This window comes from Aspergillus pseudoviridinutans (genome assembly GCF_018340605.1).
Source record: "Aspergillus pseudoviridinutans IFM 55266 DNA, scaffold_4, whole genome shotgun sequence".
Lineage (NCBI taxonomy): Eukaryota > Fungi > Ascomycota > Eurotiomycetes > Eurotiales > Aspergillaceae > Aspergillus > Aspergillus pseudoviridinutans.
Window position 1 is genome coordinate 562,333 of NW_025091284.1, and position 16,288 is coordinate 578,620.

Below are 16,288 nucleotides of genomic sequence, written 5' to 3' on the forward strand. Positions count from 1 at the left end.
CTTTCTATATGCTAATGTTCCTCGGTCTTATCTCTCGCATCTAAGTGCTCTGCTGCTTATTAGGATGCTCTGCTAAAGGAACACTTGGGATCATGATATCCACTCGCAACAAGTACCCCATTCACTCAAGAATAGGAACGGACTAGCAGGCTCATTCACTGCTCTTTAAAATGTCTTTAATTCCTTCATTTGGCACATCTCTTTGACAAGATGTCTTCGTCCAGTCTGTTTTATGCGATTCGAGAAATGAGCGCCTGAAATATGAGGCACCAACACGGGCCTCCATCTCGGACTGTGATTGGACAGTTAGCGATATTCGCACGGCACAAGAATTAAGGTTCGAAAAAATCTCGTCTTTTCCTGTTGCTGCTGTCCTCTGTCTTGATCGTCTCTTCCAGTCTGTTCACTTCATCAATCTCGAAGCAGAATTGCCACGACTGCCTTACAGTGAGATCAAAGCTTGTTCATTCGGTCAACCTGTCAAACAAGCCATGGATGCCGCTACGCCTATTGCAAAGTCCCACGGCCAAGAGGGCCAAGGGAGCCAAGAGAAACGACCCATGACCAATAATAATGCTGCAGAAGACGATGATGACCTGCAGCTGTTGAAACTGGGCTATCGATCCGAGTTGGCCCGCGCATGGGGTGCATTCGACAATTTTGCCTGCTCTTTCTCCGCGCTGTACTGCATCGGCGGTATTCGTGTGCTTTTCTACATTGCGCTGAGCGCCGGTGGACCAGCCGCTATGTATGTCTCCCATGCTATCTTCTTTCTCTGAATTCAGCTGACCGTAAGAAGGTGGAGCTCATGGGTTTCTGGAAGTATCGTGGCCATCATCACCGCTGCCACTCTGGCAGAGGCTTGCTCCACCTACCCTGCAGCAGGATCGATCTACTACTGGGCTTTCCGCTCGTGGGGCGGCGGCAAGCTCGGCCGGTTTGTGTCTTTCCTTGTTGCGGCTTGGACGCTGGTCGCTTGGACTTCGTTCCTAGCAACCGACTCGTTCGGAGTGGCCAATTATGTCATTTCGGAAGTGGTAGCCTTCAATCCAAACACGTCGATGCCATATGAAACATCGGATGTCAAGGCTCGCGCGATTGCCTGGGCTTTGTCGTTGCTGTTCCTGGCCCTGGCAACCTCGCTGAACTTCCTCCCGCCCCGCACCTATGCGTGGGTCTTCCGTGCAGGCTTCATCGTTATCATGATTGATATTCTCCTGAATGTTATCTGGCTGCCCATCGGAGTCTCCAAGACCTATGGCTTCCGGTCCGCGGAGTATGTCTTCACCTCCACATACAACGGGGGAGGTACAGCCCCCAGCCTGAACTGGGTTCTGTCGTGGTATCTGCCTGCCAGCTGTCTCGTCGGCCAGGATGCCTCTGGCCATGTCGCCGAAGAAACACTCACGGCTAGGAAATCCGCCGCCAAAGGAGTCTTCTGGTCAACCGTGGCCTCCGCCCTCTGTGGTTTCCCCATTATCATCCTCTTCCTGTTCTGCATGCCCCCGATCGAGAAATTCTACGACACCAGTGTACCACAGCCGTTTATCGGCATGTATGCCATGGCTCTGGGTCCCCATGCTCACGCTGTCGCAACCACGGTCGCAATAATCGGAGCGGTTCTAAACACATCCATCTCTCTTGTCGCCGTTTCCCGACTGGTCTTTGCCATCGCACGAGACTCCGTTTTCCCTTTCAGCAGTGCACTTTGCCGCGTGTCGAAGAGCAGGCAACCCCATAATGCGGTCATTTTTATCTCTATATGCGCCGCTCTCCTGCTCTGCACCCAGTTGCCTTCCCAAGTTGCCTTTTACAGCTTGACGTCTACCTCTGCTGCTGGCTCCATTGCGGCATATGGCTTGGTCGGCTTTGGCCGCGCCTTCATCACCCGCAAGTCCTTCCGACCAGGCTTCTGGGATCTGGGTCGAGCGGGAGTTCTTTGCGCTATCGTGACTTTTATCTGGAACAGTTTCGCCTTTTCGGTGCTCTGCGCTCCGCAATACGGTGATAGTGCTATCGACCGGGATGCAAGCTTGTTCAACTACTGCATTGTCATCATGGCTGGCATCACAGTCATTGCGCTCGAGGAGTGGTGGCGCAAGTCCCGGAACGACTGGTTTGGAAATCTCAAGGACGTCGACGACAGCTCGGATATTACGGAGGATGTTAGCTCGGCGGAGAATGGGGTCGCTTCTGCTTAGGCATCGGCGGTCGCATAACGAGCCTGCGCTGCAGACAGATAGGAGGAAAAGGGACAGGTAAGTGAGGACTTTTAGTATGTAGCATGACGGGTGTTCGAGGATTGCTTCGGCATGACTCGATCTGAGAAATACCGTTGAACTTGATCTGGATAATACCAGCGAAAGGACATGCTTCATACTCTTTCTTCTCCGTGGCATCTTGCCTTTTTGTTCTACTAACTCCAGCTGTAACGGACTGCACGTCAACGTGTTGTGCTCAACCCTTACCCTGTCAGATGCCATCATGGTGGATGACCGACAGGATGCCTGCCCAATGCGCCCGCGTTTAACGACATCGCATGCAGATGAATTCGCTCAGCGCCACAAGGATGCCGCACTGCCCACTACGTACAAGGCCGCTCATTCGGGACCTACATGCCATCCAGGACTGTGGTATCCTCTTGCATCTCACTCATCCTCGCCGCGGAATCCTCTCTCGCCACGTGAAGATCCAAAAGCCCTTCCGACGGCATCCACACGGGACTTCATTTGTAGACCGTCCATTGCCCTGCCCAGGATACGGCGGAGGAAGATCCAGGTCCAGGCCCGTATCGGTCACTGTAACAACCCCCTCCTCCCTCTGCCTCCTCCTCACATAACAGAAATACCATACCACCATCATGAGCAACCCAACCGCCACCGGCACCCCAACCCCAATACCCACCTTTTCCCTCGTAAGCAGATACCCCCTTGGCAACCTCAAAGAATCAGTCGGCACAGGAACGACCGTCGACTCCGCAGCCCGGAATCGTATCTGGATTGGCGTAGCTGTTACCGCGTACGCGGTTTCCCGCGTCGAAAGACCCGAGTCCACATATGTGATGATCTGCGGGTTATTCAACCGTCTCGTGCAGAGATGTTGGCCCACGCAGTCATAGTGTCTAGTCTACTTTATCAGCACCAATACACGTATTCCAATTGAAAGTAAACTCAGATGCTCACTCAGGACAACAGATATTCGTCGTCTCCTGCCGCTGTTTCGGTGTTGGAAGCGTACAGCCGTAGTATCCCGACGGACACATCCCGGGACTGTAGTAGACGTTTTCCCGCCACTTATCAGGACAGCAGTCGTCGCCGTAGGGTCCCTGGCAGCCGATTTCCAGCTGGGCCCACCAGGTGCGGTACAGCCTTGTGTGGATGTCGAAGCAGGAGGATGGCGGGATGAACGATGTAGTCAAGGGGCCGACGTTGGTCGCGGTTGTGTCGAGCGTGACGCGTGAGTCATAGCTTTGTACATCTTCCGGGCAGAGAACAAAGAGAATCAAGTAGAACAGTTTGTTTATTGAGCGCATAATGTGTTGTGCTTTGCTTGGTTGTTGTTTCGCCTCAATGGTTTTATATCCTGGAACTGCCTGCATCCTGTCTAGGCAAAGCCGCTCGTATTGGATCTGACAAGGCAGATTGACCTTGGGCACTGGGCGTCTAGATGATCAGGCCATAAGGGTATCATTGGCTCTCAAAGAATTCTGTCAAGGCTATTGTGGCAGTGCTACGACAAGCTGTGTAACGGGCTCGACAACTCGTATAGGGGCGTGGGATCGCCCGAGTCATTGCCTTGTTGCCATGACTATCGATCAATTCGGCAGGAGAAAGACACGAACTTGGTTCATGTGTTCGGAATTTAGGTTTATCTGGTTAGAGGAGCATTTGAGAAGGTCTAGCTCTCAGACAGAAAGGGTATTAATACGCTCGAACGAGTTGGACTTCGTGGGCGATAAGATCGTTTGCCCAAAGTGGACGGGGAAGTGCAGCTCTTGGACTTTGGGCTAAGGAAAACAGCATCGACGTGGCGGTATACCTGGACAAAACGCCATGGAAAGATTGCTTGAGCAACCCGAAGAGTATGTTCAGGTGGAGAATGGTATCTTGGTTCAGCACGTGGACAGGCAGCCGGCATCGCATGGATATCTATTGGGAAAACAGCACATGTTACATTGGCGAGTCGCACTGCCAGAAGATATAGCTTATTGAATTGAACAAGGAAATTGCTGAAGATGCTTCAGCCCTTCCTCCATGATCCTGGAATTTTCCCATACTGCTCGATCATGTGGGGCGGCCGCGCGTAGAAGTTATACCACCAGTCATACTCATTCAGAAGGTTGTAATAACGCATATAGTCATCCACGCTCATGTAGGTCCAGCCAACATCCTCATAGAGTGGATGCACAGCATAGTTTCGTTCATGGGGTTTCAGGGGGCCCCACTGTCCCCAGAGTAACTTCACCACCCCAGGATCCCTCATCTAATCCAATGACTCCATGCAAATGTCATCCACAAAAAGGCAAAAGTTGTACCGCGTACCCAAAGTCCATTCTCGACGGAGGCTGGTCGAGCTAAATTCTTCGCCTACGAAGAACTCTGGTCATGATACCACATGTGGCAATTCTTCAGCTACCCAAGCGACGAAATGATCCCGGATATCATGCGAAGTTGCTGCGTCTAAACACTTCTTATCATCCACTATAAACGGCTTGTAACGCGAATACAGGTCCATCCCTTTATTAAACTCCAGCTTCATCAATAAGGTTCAGCATGCGCTGCCACGTCTTATTATTACTGTAATCACAGCGGTAGATGTTGAAGCCCCAGGGACATTCGGTTTCCTCGAAAAGTGAAAGATAGAAATCTAGCAATGCTATGTCACTTGGTCGAGGCTAGGAGTTCATCCTCTGAGTAGAGAACCTAGGCATTTCCAAGCAGCAGAAGCGGTGTTTGGTTGAATGTGGGCCAAATAGCAAGCCCAGTGATCTTGAGGTGGCTCTGCTGCCGACGGAGCAAAACTTCCCAATTGCGCATTTCCTTTCTTGTTTTACTTTAAATCGGAAGGATGGCTGAGACGGAAAAGAAGGCTGCACCTAAGACATTTAGAGGACGAAGCTACGCGCAAGGCGCTTGCCTCTTTAGGCTTAAACCCGTCAGGATAAGAATAGAGTGAAACAGCTAGTGTAGCGAGATTCGTAGATAGCACCAAGACAACTAACATCAATCTGCCTTAGTACTTACTGGTTCTTGAGGTCGAAATTTGAGTTATACAGACCGAATCTAGAAGCAATGGAAGCTGCACAACTTGAATTTCATGGCTATGAGCGAGACAGAAAGACAGTCCTGTAAATTGCCTTATCTTCCTTCGAACTTGGCGGTGATATTAATATCGGTCTATCGATGCCGCCTAATTGCGGCCTACTCATATGCACGTATTGCACCCCGACATATGTCTTCCTCTTTATCGACTCCTGGTCCAAAAATCCCATAGTTGACAAAATGCACAGCCATGTTGCTCAGGAACTCCACTCGCGCTCAGTAAGAAGCTTTATAAGAGACATATAACAGAAGTTACTGATGTACTATGTTAAGCTTAGGCTACCTTGACTATATAGCCACTTGATATATCTCATTTTACGTTTGACTTTAACTGCAATCAGCAAAGGGGAGCTGACGCATAATCATCTATGATATGGGCATGCCAATTTTGTCCTTTAACCGAGAAACTTCTAGACTCCATCACTGGCAGCTAGCTGGACTTGCGTCGGTGATTTGTATACGTCTACTACCAACCAGAAGGGGCCAAGCCAACGGCAGCACTTCGATATGCATATCTGAACATGAAATAATACCCGTTTCATGATTCGTCGTCCTTGTCGATCATTTCTCTTCTTCTGTTCCCCATCTTCGCGGGATGCCTCAGGATAGCGGGTCCCATATACGCGGCGCCAAGACCGCACATTACGTCTCTTCAGTGGGCTTCACCAAAGGAAGCTATCACCAAGCATCGTGAATCAATGGCTGATCGTGGATTACGCAGCTTCAGGTCTAAGCCAGTTGCTGTCGGCGACATATGCCTCTATTGCGTGGCCATGGGCTCATCCAGTCTGGAGTTGATGACGCGGCTTGGGCTGGTCTATCTCAGGACGATAGCAGTCAAAGTAGTATAAAAGGCTGGACATGGCGGCATCAGGATAAATGAGCAGACAAGGTTTCTTTACAGTTTTACCGTCCCATATCAAAAGAATATGCACTTTTCCAAGCTTTTCCTCGTCGCGGCTGCCACGCTTGCGGCCGCTCACCCCGGCGAAGTCCACGATGCTCACGCCGTGAAGCGGGAGATTCGTGCTCGCGATGCGTACGCCGCTGCAGCCAAGCGTGCACTAGATGCTTGTGCTAGCACCACTGAGGCCCAGCAACTGAAGCAGCGCAATGTCGCTCGTCGGGCCCGCACTGCCCGCCAGCTGCGAGAGAGCAAAGGGATTACGGCTAGTAAGTGACCTCGTGTATTTCGTCATGGTCTCGCTGACGATTAAGATGCTCGCAAGTGGCGTCGCGATCTGGCCGCTCTCGAGAAGTGGGAAGCCATCAACCACAACAAGACCGGTGTCCACGACTACTCCTCCAACACGGCCGAATCAGTTATTTTCGGCGGCAACACCAGCGCCATCCTGACCCCTACCATTACTGACGGACCATACTATGTCTGGGGAGAGATCCTACGCCAGAACGTCAAGGAGGAGAAGTACTGCGACGGTGTCGACGTCACCCTTGAGGTGCAGTACATCGACGTCAACACTTGCCGGCCAGTGAAGGGCGCTGTGGTGGATATCTGGAACGCCAATGCTACCGGTGTCTACAGGTATGAATGACTCCATCGACCAGAAGATGGGCCCTGCTGACCTGACAGTGGCATCTCTACCACCGGCAACTACGCTGCTGACGGCTGGGACTCCACCTACCTCCGTGGTATCCAGCAGACCGACGACGACGGTGTGGTTACCTTCGACACCATCTTCCCCGGCCACTACGACGGACGTGCCACGCACACTCACCTCCTTACACATCTCAATGCCACGATGAACGCCAATGGCACTCTGGAAGTCGGCACCGGCAGCATCGCCCACATCGGCCAGCTCTTCTGGAACGAGGTCCTTCGCTCTGCTGTCGAGGATACCTCCCCTTACAACACCAACACGCAGGCCATCACCACCAACGCGGACGACATGTGGAGTGTTCTGCAGGCATCGGATGAGTACGACCCCTTCCCCGAGTACCTGTACCTGGGTGATGCGTTGGAGGATGGTCTCTTCGCGTGGATCCAGATCGGTATCAATGCCTCGGCCGACTACACCGACAACTCGTACTACAGCATTGCTGCGTACTATGAGGAGGACGGTGGACACCAGAACACCGCCAGCTCGGCCTTTGGTGGCTCTGGCAGTGCTACGAACGGTACCATGCCTTCGGGAGCTGTTTCTTCTAGTGCCGCTGCTTCTTCCAGTGCATAAGGATTGGTCGTGAAAATACATGTGACCTGAATACAAGCCGTGTGGGATAGATGGTAGATCGGATAGAGTATACCGACATATATGTATGTTTCTTGTATGCTAGAGATGAGAATTTGAACATGTGCTCTGCCAGACTGTAACCTGCAAACCAATCATGGACTGTGACTATTTCGGAGGCCACTGAACATCCTTCCAAGGCCTTCCGTTGGTCGACCTAGCCAGATCCTCCATAGTCTTCCACTTCCAGGTCTTCTCGCGCTGATTGACCAAGTCATTATCACTCCCCAGCCCCGACGAAGTATGATTAATCTTATTCTCCCCCATCAGGAAACGCAAATACCTCGCAGGATCGTTCGAGACTTTCCCCGTCGTTTCCTGCTTATACTTCGTCAGATCGACCTCCGTGATCTCAATAGACCCCGCCCCTGCACCCTCCATGATCTTCGCAATCTCTTCAATTGATCGCGTATCTCCTCCAATGTGCACCACATCCGGAATACTCATCAACGGCATCGCCGCCAAAGACGCCACCGCCCTCCCTACATCCTCCAGCCCAGTAAACGACACCAACGACTTCGCACTCCCCACACTCTCATACTTGCCCCGTACGGTATCAAACCCAAACCACGGCCCGATACTATCCTCCAGAAACAACCCACAGAATACCCGACACACCTTCACCTGCGGGATGAGCCGTCCCGCAAGTTCAAAATGCCTCTTCTTCTGATCCCACTCTCCATGCGGGAAGTCATGAACATAATGGTCCACCCCGAACTCGGAGGGAAAGTAGACCTGGACTCCGGTTGAGGGTAACGCGCGGAGGAGCTTCTCCTTGAAGGCGTGGCCGGATGCGCCAACTGTATTGACAAGCACGTCAACGCCTTCCAGGGCCGCGGGAAGATTGTTCTCGTCGTACTTGCGGACTGTCATCGTTGCGCCCATATCTTTTGGGGCTGAAGGGACGGGTGGGTTGTCATGTCTGGATAAGAGGATTATCTCTGAGAAGTAGGCATGGAAGGGGGGAGACAGGAAGGCTGAGGCGACGTGTTTGCCGAGGTGCCCTGTGGCGCCTGCAATGGCTACCACGGGGCGGTTGGTGATGGGGGGTGTTGATGGCATGAGTTGATCTGCTTTTCGGGAACTTCTGGATATACTAGATGAGAGCCCTTGGTATCGATTGATATCTCGGTTGCAGTCCTTATGTCTTATACTTCGTCGGCATGACATGATAAGATGGCTTACGTCATTACATGGTACCCACATTTTTCAAACATTACAAACGGCGCAAATGGATCTGATCCAATGAGAACTTTCAATTGTTCTTGTTTGCTGTAGGCACAAACAGAACAAACTGCTGATATTAGCAGATTACCAAGAATGCCTGGGTTCGACGGAATGCTTCCGTCGTATACCCGTATATCCGTCTGCGGGGAATAGCTGGGATCGACCATCAAAACCATACAGCTTTCTGAGTCCCTCCAACAGAATAACGAATCAGATGGAATTATCTGCTAGGGGCCGGAGTTCCTAGTACTCGTACATGCCGAGTTCAAGTGCCGAAGGCTTGCCTTGATCAAGCTGTTTAGAACTCGAGATACTAGACCACGAGGCTGATGAGTACTTAGCTGGACACCTTTTTAGTCTAGGGTATTAGGATGTTGATACAGGCTTCCTCGAGGAGCTTTCAAGTGTCCTCATATGGTTTATAGCTATTGATTGTCTACTTAGAGAGCTGTTCAGCCTGCATACGATTGACTACCACAAAATGACTGGCTTGATCGTCTCCCCGGACTGCATATCACGGATCGCCTGCTCAAAGTCCTCCGCCTTGTAGAATTTGACAATCTTTTGCAGAGGCAGGCTTCCGTCTCGCACCCATTTGACCATCTTGGGCACATACTCCTTTGGGTTGACGTCTCCCTCTACCACACCCATATACTGCTTCCCTGCTGCCATGAACTGGTGAATCGGGATAGTCAACGTCGCCGTCTCCGGCGCTGTCCCAACCTGCAGAATCTTCCCCTTAAATGAAGCCATCCTGACACCTTGGGCAATCAGTGCAGGTACACCAGTCGTGTCCAGCACGATGTTAACACCCAGGTTGTTCGTGGCGGCCAGAACAGCATCTGATACACTCTGCGGGTCCGCCGTCGTATCAACCTGCACGACATGTGTAGCACCTAGTTCCTTCGCCAGCTCCAGCCGGGAAGCATGTCGCTCAATACCGATGATCTGCGCACAGCCGGCAATCTTCGCGCCCATAACAGCACTCAACCCGACGCCTCCGAGACCCAAGACAGCCACCCGGTCCTTCGGAGTAGCATTTGCAGCATTGAGAATCGCCCCGCTCCCGGTTTGAATCCCACAGCCCAGAGGCGACAGCAACTGCAGCTCCGACCTGGTCTCGACCACACTGCGAACATTAACCACGGAATCTTCGCGGACGATCGAGTAACTTGCAAAACTCGACTGCCCGAAGAATCGTCCGTAGATGCTCGGTTCCGTCGATGTGGATGCCGATTCCAATGCCTCCTCGTTAAAGACAAAGTTATCAGGCTCCACCTCGAAGTTTATCGCGTTGAAGTTGGCACAATGCGCGGGGTGGCCTGTCTCGCATGGCTCGCAGGTCTTGCACGCGGAGAAGGAGAGGATCACTGGGTCGCCCGCTTGGGCGACGTGTGTTCCTGGGCCTACTTCTCGGACGTATCCGGCGCCTGTTGTTCACTTAGCTGGTGTAGATACTTGTGTTAGGAGAGATGGTATACCTTCATGACCCATGATCCGAGGATAGTGCACGCCGAATCCACTCTCTGCGCCTGCAAAATGCAGGTCCGTCTGGCATATTCCCGATGCGACGATCTCAACTAGGAGTTCTTTTTCTTTCAAGGGACGGAGAGTGATGTCCTTGAGCTTCCATCCTCCTGTCTTGTAGGAGCCGTAGGAGACGATACCTCGTTTGCGGGGTGTGGGTTGATTGCTTGTCATTTTGCTCTGATACTAGAACGGGATAGTAATACCGCTGTTCTTTCCTAGGTTCGCAATACGGAGTACTTAAACCCCAGATTTTGATGGAGATGCGGAGATTCCCCGCCCCCATCCCGACTCCGACTGCCGACGCTGATCGAGGGGATCCACCCACCGTCTATCGCGGGGTATGATTTATCTCATATACGGTGCAAGACAAGTCGATGATTAATTCATGTTCAATATTAATACTGCGTGCCATGATATTAAAGCCTATCGGGTGAAGGCTTGGCCTTCATCCGTCGATTTGGGTCGAGCCCCAGCTAAATTTAACATCGACTACTGCAAGGTTTGGCCGGCAGTGCTGGCCCTAGATGTTGATTTGCAAAGAGTGGTCTATATAAACACTTCAATCTCCAGTTGCCTTTGGGATCCTCAGAAACATCTCAACACTGCACTCTTCCTTTTATTATGTCCAACCTTTCCTTGGAACCCGAACCTGTCCGTGTCCTTTTATTTTCGTCTCCTGAGAGCTTTGTCAAACAAGATGCCCAAGGTCCTGAAGCAATTTGAAGACGCGATTTCAAGGGAGGGCTTTAGAAAAAACCATTCCAGAAACAAACCCCGGGCAAACGCATTGCACCAGCGCAGATAAAGGATAATGATTCCATTTACCAACTCCGCCTAGACGCTGGCTAGTCCAAAGACGGGAAAAAGAATTTCCATTTGCAAGTCAACTCACAGGCAAAAAAACGATGCTCTTGCAGCTTTCAGCAAGAGAAATGGAACCCATGCAAACTTGGCTTCCGGCTCCATCAATGAAAAAACCCCCGTTGAGTCGCAGGAGGAAGCTGCGCGGAAGTTCTGGGAGGATATGCGACGGCATATCACCACAGGAAACATCTGCCGCTTCTAGGTTAGGTTATAAGACGTAAATAGTATACTACTCGGCATAATTAGCGCCTATACCAGCGCAGATAATCTACTACGCTTACATATAGACACGACAATTCGATCCATGGTATTGATGGATCTTCCCTCGGAAACTACTATCAGGCATTTCACATCTGCAGTGAACGACACAATGCGCGATCTATCACATTCCCGCCTTCACCTTATCCCCTCCACAGGTACGTCTCTGATCAAAGCTATCTCCAGACAGAACCAACAAGCATGCCCAACTCGTGGATTGATTCGGCGTCTTCAGGCTTGATAAGGTCTAGTCAAAAGAACGACTGTCATTTCCCATGCCACCTCAAAGCGTTATCAAGTCGACTAGCAGTAAGAAAAAGCAATCTTGGGCGGACGACGATACTCGGTCGCCCAACCCCCTCCACGCAAGTAATACCAAGGATAAACCATCACACCATCGAACGGGACCTTTATCCACCCCACGTTTTCCAAAGTACACCCTTCAATCGCCTCTTCCTCGTCCTCAATCCTTTCCCCGTGATCGTACGGCTCATACTCCTCCCAGTCCCTTCGGATAAGTCGCACAAACCCCCCTTCCTCTTCATCGGTGAGAACAGAGTCCATGACATCCTGCGTAATCTGCAGACAGTACCGGTATCGTTGCGACAACTGCACCCTTGGGCTAGGAGTATCCGGTTCCTCTTGCTCTGCGGCCGCCACCCACTGCTGAAAATGCTTTCGAATCACAGCCGTAGTAGCCCCGTCCAAGCTTCCCGAGTCTTCAATCACGGTCAGGGTTAGATTATCAAGTAAATCAAGGCCACAACAACCTTCCAGCGTGTCCTTGGTATTGGCGAGTAGCCGACGCATAAACTCGACCCAGGCTGTGTTGCTCTGGTAGGTACACCGGTAAATAACAAAGCCCCAGGCACGAAGGCCGTCTTCGTGCAGATCCCGCTCGATGCGGTCGGCCATGTTGAGCCAGGAGCAAATGTGCGGGAGGCGTGGAGACAGTCTCTGCAAGGGGGGGGATTGAGCCGGTGGCCGAGTGTGTCTTTCCATTTGGCTCAGGCAGATAGGCGAGGTTGTTGCTGGTGGGATGGAGGAGAAGGCCTGGTGGGGGATATCTCGATACCATTTTCTTTGTCTGGCTCCGAACATGCGAGTCGCGTTCAAGAAATTGAGCGGCATAGGAGTGGGACTGAGAAATAACAGCCTAGGTATACCCCTGGCCGGAAGACTCATTGTATGCTTCCATGGATGCTATACGTGAGAAGGGGGTTATTGTGGTGTCTGCCGTGATGTACTGCTGGGAAATGAGGCCAGCCTCCAGAAAGGGACACAAACTCAACTTCGACACACGCTAGGTCCAGCATGTGTTAGTCACTTTCTGTCATAGATTACCTCTCTACTAAGGTATCATCACCACCCTAATTTCCTCTCTGACCGCGAACACCAAAGGTTTAGTATAGCATCAAATTTGAATTGCATACCTACCCTAAGTTCCTAACCGCCCGTTATTATCTATAAATCCATGCTTATTATATGCGTAATATTAAGGAAGAATAGTAAATTTCAATTTCTTTTAATTAATTTCTTTATATAATATTTTATTTTATCATGTATATACTCTATAGTAAGGTTACTATAGTAGAGTGGAGATACATATATTCATACTTGTTTGGCCTTACCTATCTATATTCTCTTCCTTTACTTACACTCTGCATATGCATAATATTAGAATACCTTAGAATTTATTAATAATCTATTAATATTATATATATAATAAGCATAAATTTAACCCTGAATAACATAACTATCGAGAAATCGAATGCTGATGAGTAAGCATTGACACATCAATCACATGACTTCATCGTCATCATCATCACAACGCGTCCTTACTGCCTCATCATTTCCCAATGTTGGAAGGTACAATTGATGCTGGCCAAATGGGCTCTTAGGCGCGCTCAGCGCAGTCTGCCGCGGATTAGCACTGCCAGGACAGTCAGACCCTCGACCTATTCTCTGGACCCTCGATCCCTTCCCACCATCCGCGCCACATCAGGGAAAAGACCACAGCATGTAGCTCCATTGCAGCGCCGTGGCCTATTTACATCCGCCATTCCACCTGTCCTCATCCCGCCTGTAATCTTTCTTACTCTGCTGCTGGGCCTGTGGACATGGAAATGTTTCTGGATCGTCGTGATGCAGGATAAGCTCTTGTACATCTCGTGGCTACCGCCGTTCGCCCGCTCGGAGCAGATATCAGACTACGCAGGCGAATGCAAGCCCGTCCGGTGGGAAGAGAAACGCATTCGAAGTTTGGACGGGACCAAGTTGGCTGTATGCGAAGGGCGGATGCCAGCTACCGCTCGCAGCGTGACCCAGAAGCCCCATGCGCAGGGGCATGAGCCGGCACGGAAGAAGCTAGTGGTGATATGCTACTTCCAAGGAAACGGCGGGTCGACTCCTATGCGTCTACCGCTGTTGTCGCAGTTCCTGCGGGCTATCGACTCGCCAACCGGGGACGTGGACTATGTCGTCGTCGCCTTGTCGTACCGAGGGTACTGGAAGTCTTCTGGCCGTGCGAGCCAGATAGGGATCGAGCTCGACGCGGTCGCGTTTCTGCAGTGGGTAGCGGAAACGTATGGCGCACCTGACAGGGATGTGCGGATGGTGCTTTGGGGTCACAGTCTGGGCACGGCAATTGCGAGCTCTGCCGCGGCGACGTACCTGTCTCGGCAGTCGACAACGAGCAATTCCCAGGTAGTTCCCATCGCTGGGATGATTCTTGAAGCACCAATGTCGAGTACCAAGGACATGCTGATCAGTCTGTATCCGCAAAAGTGGCTGCCGTATCGGTACCTGTGGCCCTTTCTGTGGAACAATTGGAGCAGTGCGGTCGCGCTGGAGCGGATGGCGCGGTGGGCTCGTGATCGGCGAGGGCACGAGTACGAGCATGAGGTTCCGCCGATTCTGCTGCTTTCCGCTGAGAAGGACGAAGTTATCCCGGCATATGCAGCTCCAGAGCTGGAGCAAGAAGGCAAGAGACTAGGACTGAAGGTGGACAGATTGGATGTCTCCGGGGCCATGCACACGGAGATACCGGTCAAAGCGGCCGGGAGACAGGCCATGATGGATTTTATAAAGAAATGTACCGTTTCGTAGAGAGGGAAGAGGTAGACAATTAATTTTTGATTCTTCATATTGCCTATAGCAAGTTAAAGGATACCTCCCGTTTACTAGTCACTGCATAACCCGTAATAACCGAGATCTCTAATATACCTAGCACTGAAGCTCTCTGTGAACCCTTCAATGTCCCTATCTATTAGATAAACACGTCAGAACCAAAGTAATATTAATAACATAGGGCAGACTATCCGGCAGCCCCCATCTACTCATTCAGGAGAAGAAACAGAATTGAGCAAATGCAGCCGCTGCCGGAGGTTAGCTTGCAATGTCCTCGCCTCCAGCATTGCCGCCCGCGCGATGGTCATCACACAGGATCCCGGGCCAGCATCCGGCTCCCAAGGCCAGGATTGCTCTCCCCGACCCGCAGCAGGCATACTCAACGCGAGACGTCGGAGCGCGGCCTCAAGATTACCCAGCAGCTGCGAACTCACACAGGCGAGTAGCGCCATGGAGGATGTCATGGGGGTGGAGAAACAACCGATCTGGAAGCGCAATGGTTGCATCCCATTCCCATTCCCATTTCCTGCTGGAGACGCGGGGGCGATTGCGACTGCGGACGGGCTGGACAGGGCTGCGTTGTAGAGGTGGAGGAGGCGAAGGTAGCAGGAGAGGATGAGCAGGGAGGTAGCCCCGTCCGGTGAGGATCGATAGGCCACATGGAAGGGGTAGTCGAAGTCTGCGCGTGGGCAGGGGGGTTTGGGATGCTGAAGTTTATTATTACCAGGGTCATTATGGGTAGGAACAGGGGAGAGAATGTCTGCCAGGGATTGGGTGACGGCAAGGATCTGGTCGATGGTGATGGTTGGGGGCGGATCCACCACGGAGTCCGATTGCGCTCCGGCAGTGGCAGTTGCCGTTGCTGCTGCCAGTTGGCAGGAATACTCGTTCAGCGTCATGCTCAGCTCGGACAGCCGGTAGAAGTTGACATCGGATGCTACCAGCAGGGACGATGTCGACGTCGAGACGGATGATGACGACGAAGATGAAGATGAAGATAAAGAGAATGTCGTTATGGCGGCGGTTGGCTGGAAGGTTTCTCCATGCGCCAAGGAGGAAGAGGGGGTTTTGGGGGCGGAAGAATGGGGCTGCATGGGCAGATGGAGCCAGTCAGGCGCCATATACAGGGAGCCACTGTTCAACGGAGATTTGCAACCGAACGACAGGAGAGGCTCATCCGGACTAGGGTCGGGAAACGGAGAGAGTGAGACTATGGCCCCAGCTGCAGTGAGTACCTAGCCGACAATCCGTTCCGCGTTTAACCTCGTGGAATACATACCCTGGTCATCGTTACTGCTGGCCATTGGACACTCGGATGCAACCACATCGAACAGTCCATCTAGCTCCGACAGATATCCTCTCGGCGGATCGTTCGCTGACTGGTCATCCTGCTGTCGAGGAGACTTGGCAGAGGAAGAGACTTCACCGCTCTTGGACGGAGACGGCGGCTTGCTGCGAGACTTGCGACGAGTGCTGGGTCTCCCCGGCCGTAGAGGAGGCTCGAAAATGCATTCGACTTGGGCATTCTCGCAGCGTGCGCAGGGCTGGCCAGGAACGAGACTGCGGTGGCATCGCAGCTTCTGCTGGTGGCATCGATTGCAGGCCAAGCGGGTGACAGGTTGAGCAGATCGGGTGGAGGAAGCGTTCATGGTGCTTGTGCCTCGAGTGTATCCTGAACTGGCTGGGTGAACAGGCAATGGTCTTTCTCCT

General features: G+C 51.9%; 8 protein-coding genes across 8 annotated transcripts; 3 read left to right on the forward strand and 5 right to left on the reverse strand.

Annotated features, from left to right (window-relative positions):
* Positions 1 to 491: 491 nt before the first annotated feature.
* Positions 492 to 2,201, forward strand: Asppvi_005633 (amino acid permease; the record flags this gene model as incomplete). Its single annotated transcript, XM_043301549.1, has 2 exons — positions 492 to 748; positions 800 to 2,201. The coding sequence occupies 2 exons, from the start codon at positions 492 to 494 to the stop codon at positions 2,199 to 2,201; spliced, it is 1,659 nt and encodes a 552-aa protein (XP_043157484.1).
* Positions 2,202 to 2,652: 451 nt separating this feature from the next.
* Asppvi_005634 (uncharacterized protein) lies at positions 2,653 to 3,532 on the reverse strand (the record flags this gene model as incomplete). Its single annotated transcript, XM_043301550.1, has 2 exons — positions 2,653 to 3,121; positions 3,183 to 3,532. 2 exons carry the CDS (start codon positions 3,530 to 3,532, stop codon positions 2,653 to 2,655), a joined length of 819 nt encoding a protein of 272 aa, XP_043157485.1.
* Positions 3,533 to 6,250: 2,718 nt separating this feature from the next.
* Positions 6,251 to 7,513, forward strand: Asppvi_005635 (intradiol ring-cleavage dioxygenase; the record flags this gene model as incomplete). Its single annotated transcript, XM_043301551.1, has 3 exons — positions 6,251 to 6,494; positions 6,540 to 6,864; positions 6,913 to 7,513. 3 exons carry the CDS (start codon positions 6,251 to 6,253, stop codon positions 7,511 to 7,513), a joined length of 1,170 nt encoding a protein of 389 aa, XP_043157486.1.
* A 165-nt stretch (positions 7,514 to 7,678) lies between these two features.
* Positions 7,679 to 8,632, reverse strand: Asppvi_005636 (isoflavone reductase family protein; the record flags this gene model as incomplete). Its single annotated transcript, XM_043301552.1, has 1 exon — positions 7,679 to 8,632. The coding sequence occupies one exon, from the start codon at positions 8,630 to 8,632 to the stop codon at positions 7,679 to 7,681; it is 954 nt and encodes a 317-aa protein (XP_043157487.1).
* A 636-nt stretch (positions 8,633 to 9,268) lies between these two features.
* Positions 9,269 to 10,498, reverse strand: Asppvi_005637 (NAD(P)-dependent alcohol dehydrogenase; the record flags this gene model as incomplete). Its single annotated transcript, XM_043301553.1, has 2 exons — positions 9,269 to 10,227; positions 10,279 to 10,498. The coding sequence occupies 2 exons, from the start codon at positions 10,496 to 10,498 to the stop codon at positions 9,269 to 9,271; spliced, it is 1,179 nt and encodes a 392-aa protein (XP_043157488.1).
* Positions 10,499 to 11,752: 1,254 nt separating this feature from the next.
* Asppvi_005638 (uncharacterized protein) lies at positions 11,753 to 12,364 on the reverse strand (the record flags this gene model as incomplete). The annotated part of the gene is made up of 1 exon (XM_043301554.1): positions 11,753 to 12,364. The coding sequence occupies one exon, from the start codon at positions 12,362 to 12,364 to the stop codon at positions 11,753 to 11,755; it is 612 nt and encodes a 203-aa protein (XP_043157489.1).
* Positions 12,365 to 13,327: 963 nt separating this feature from the next.
* Positions 13,328 to 14,557, forward strand: Asppvi_005639 (alpha/beta hydrolase family protein; the record flags this gene model as incomplete). The annotated part of the gene is made up of 1 exon (XM_043301555.1): positions 13,328 to 14,557. The coding sequence occupies one exon, from the start codon at positions 13,328 to 13,330 to the stop codon at positions 14,555 to 14,557; it is 1,230 nt and encodes a 409-aa protein (XP_043157490.1).
* A 230-nt stretch (positions 14,558 to 14,787) lies between these two features.
* Asppvi_005640 (Zn(II)2Cys6 transcription factor domain-containing protein) lies at positions 14,788 to 16,227 on the reverse strand (the record flags this gene model as incomplete). Its single annotated transcript, XM_043301556.1, has 2 exons — positions 14,788 to 15,800; positions 15,858 to 16,227. The coding sequence occupies 2 exons, from the start codon at positions 16,225 to 16,227 to the stop codon at positions 14,788 to 14,790; spliced, it is 1,383 nt and encodes a 460-aa protein (XP_043157491.1).
* Between the last annotated feature and the right edge of the window lie 61 nt (positions 16,228 to 16,288).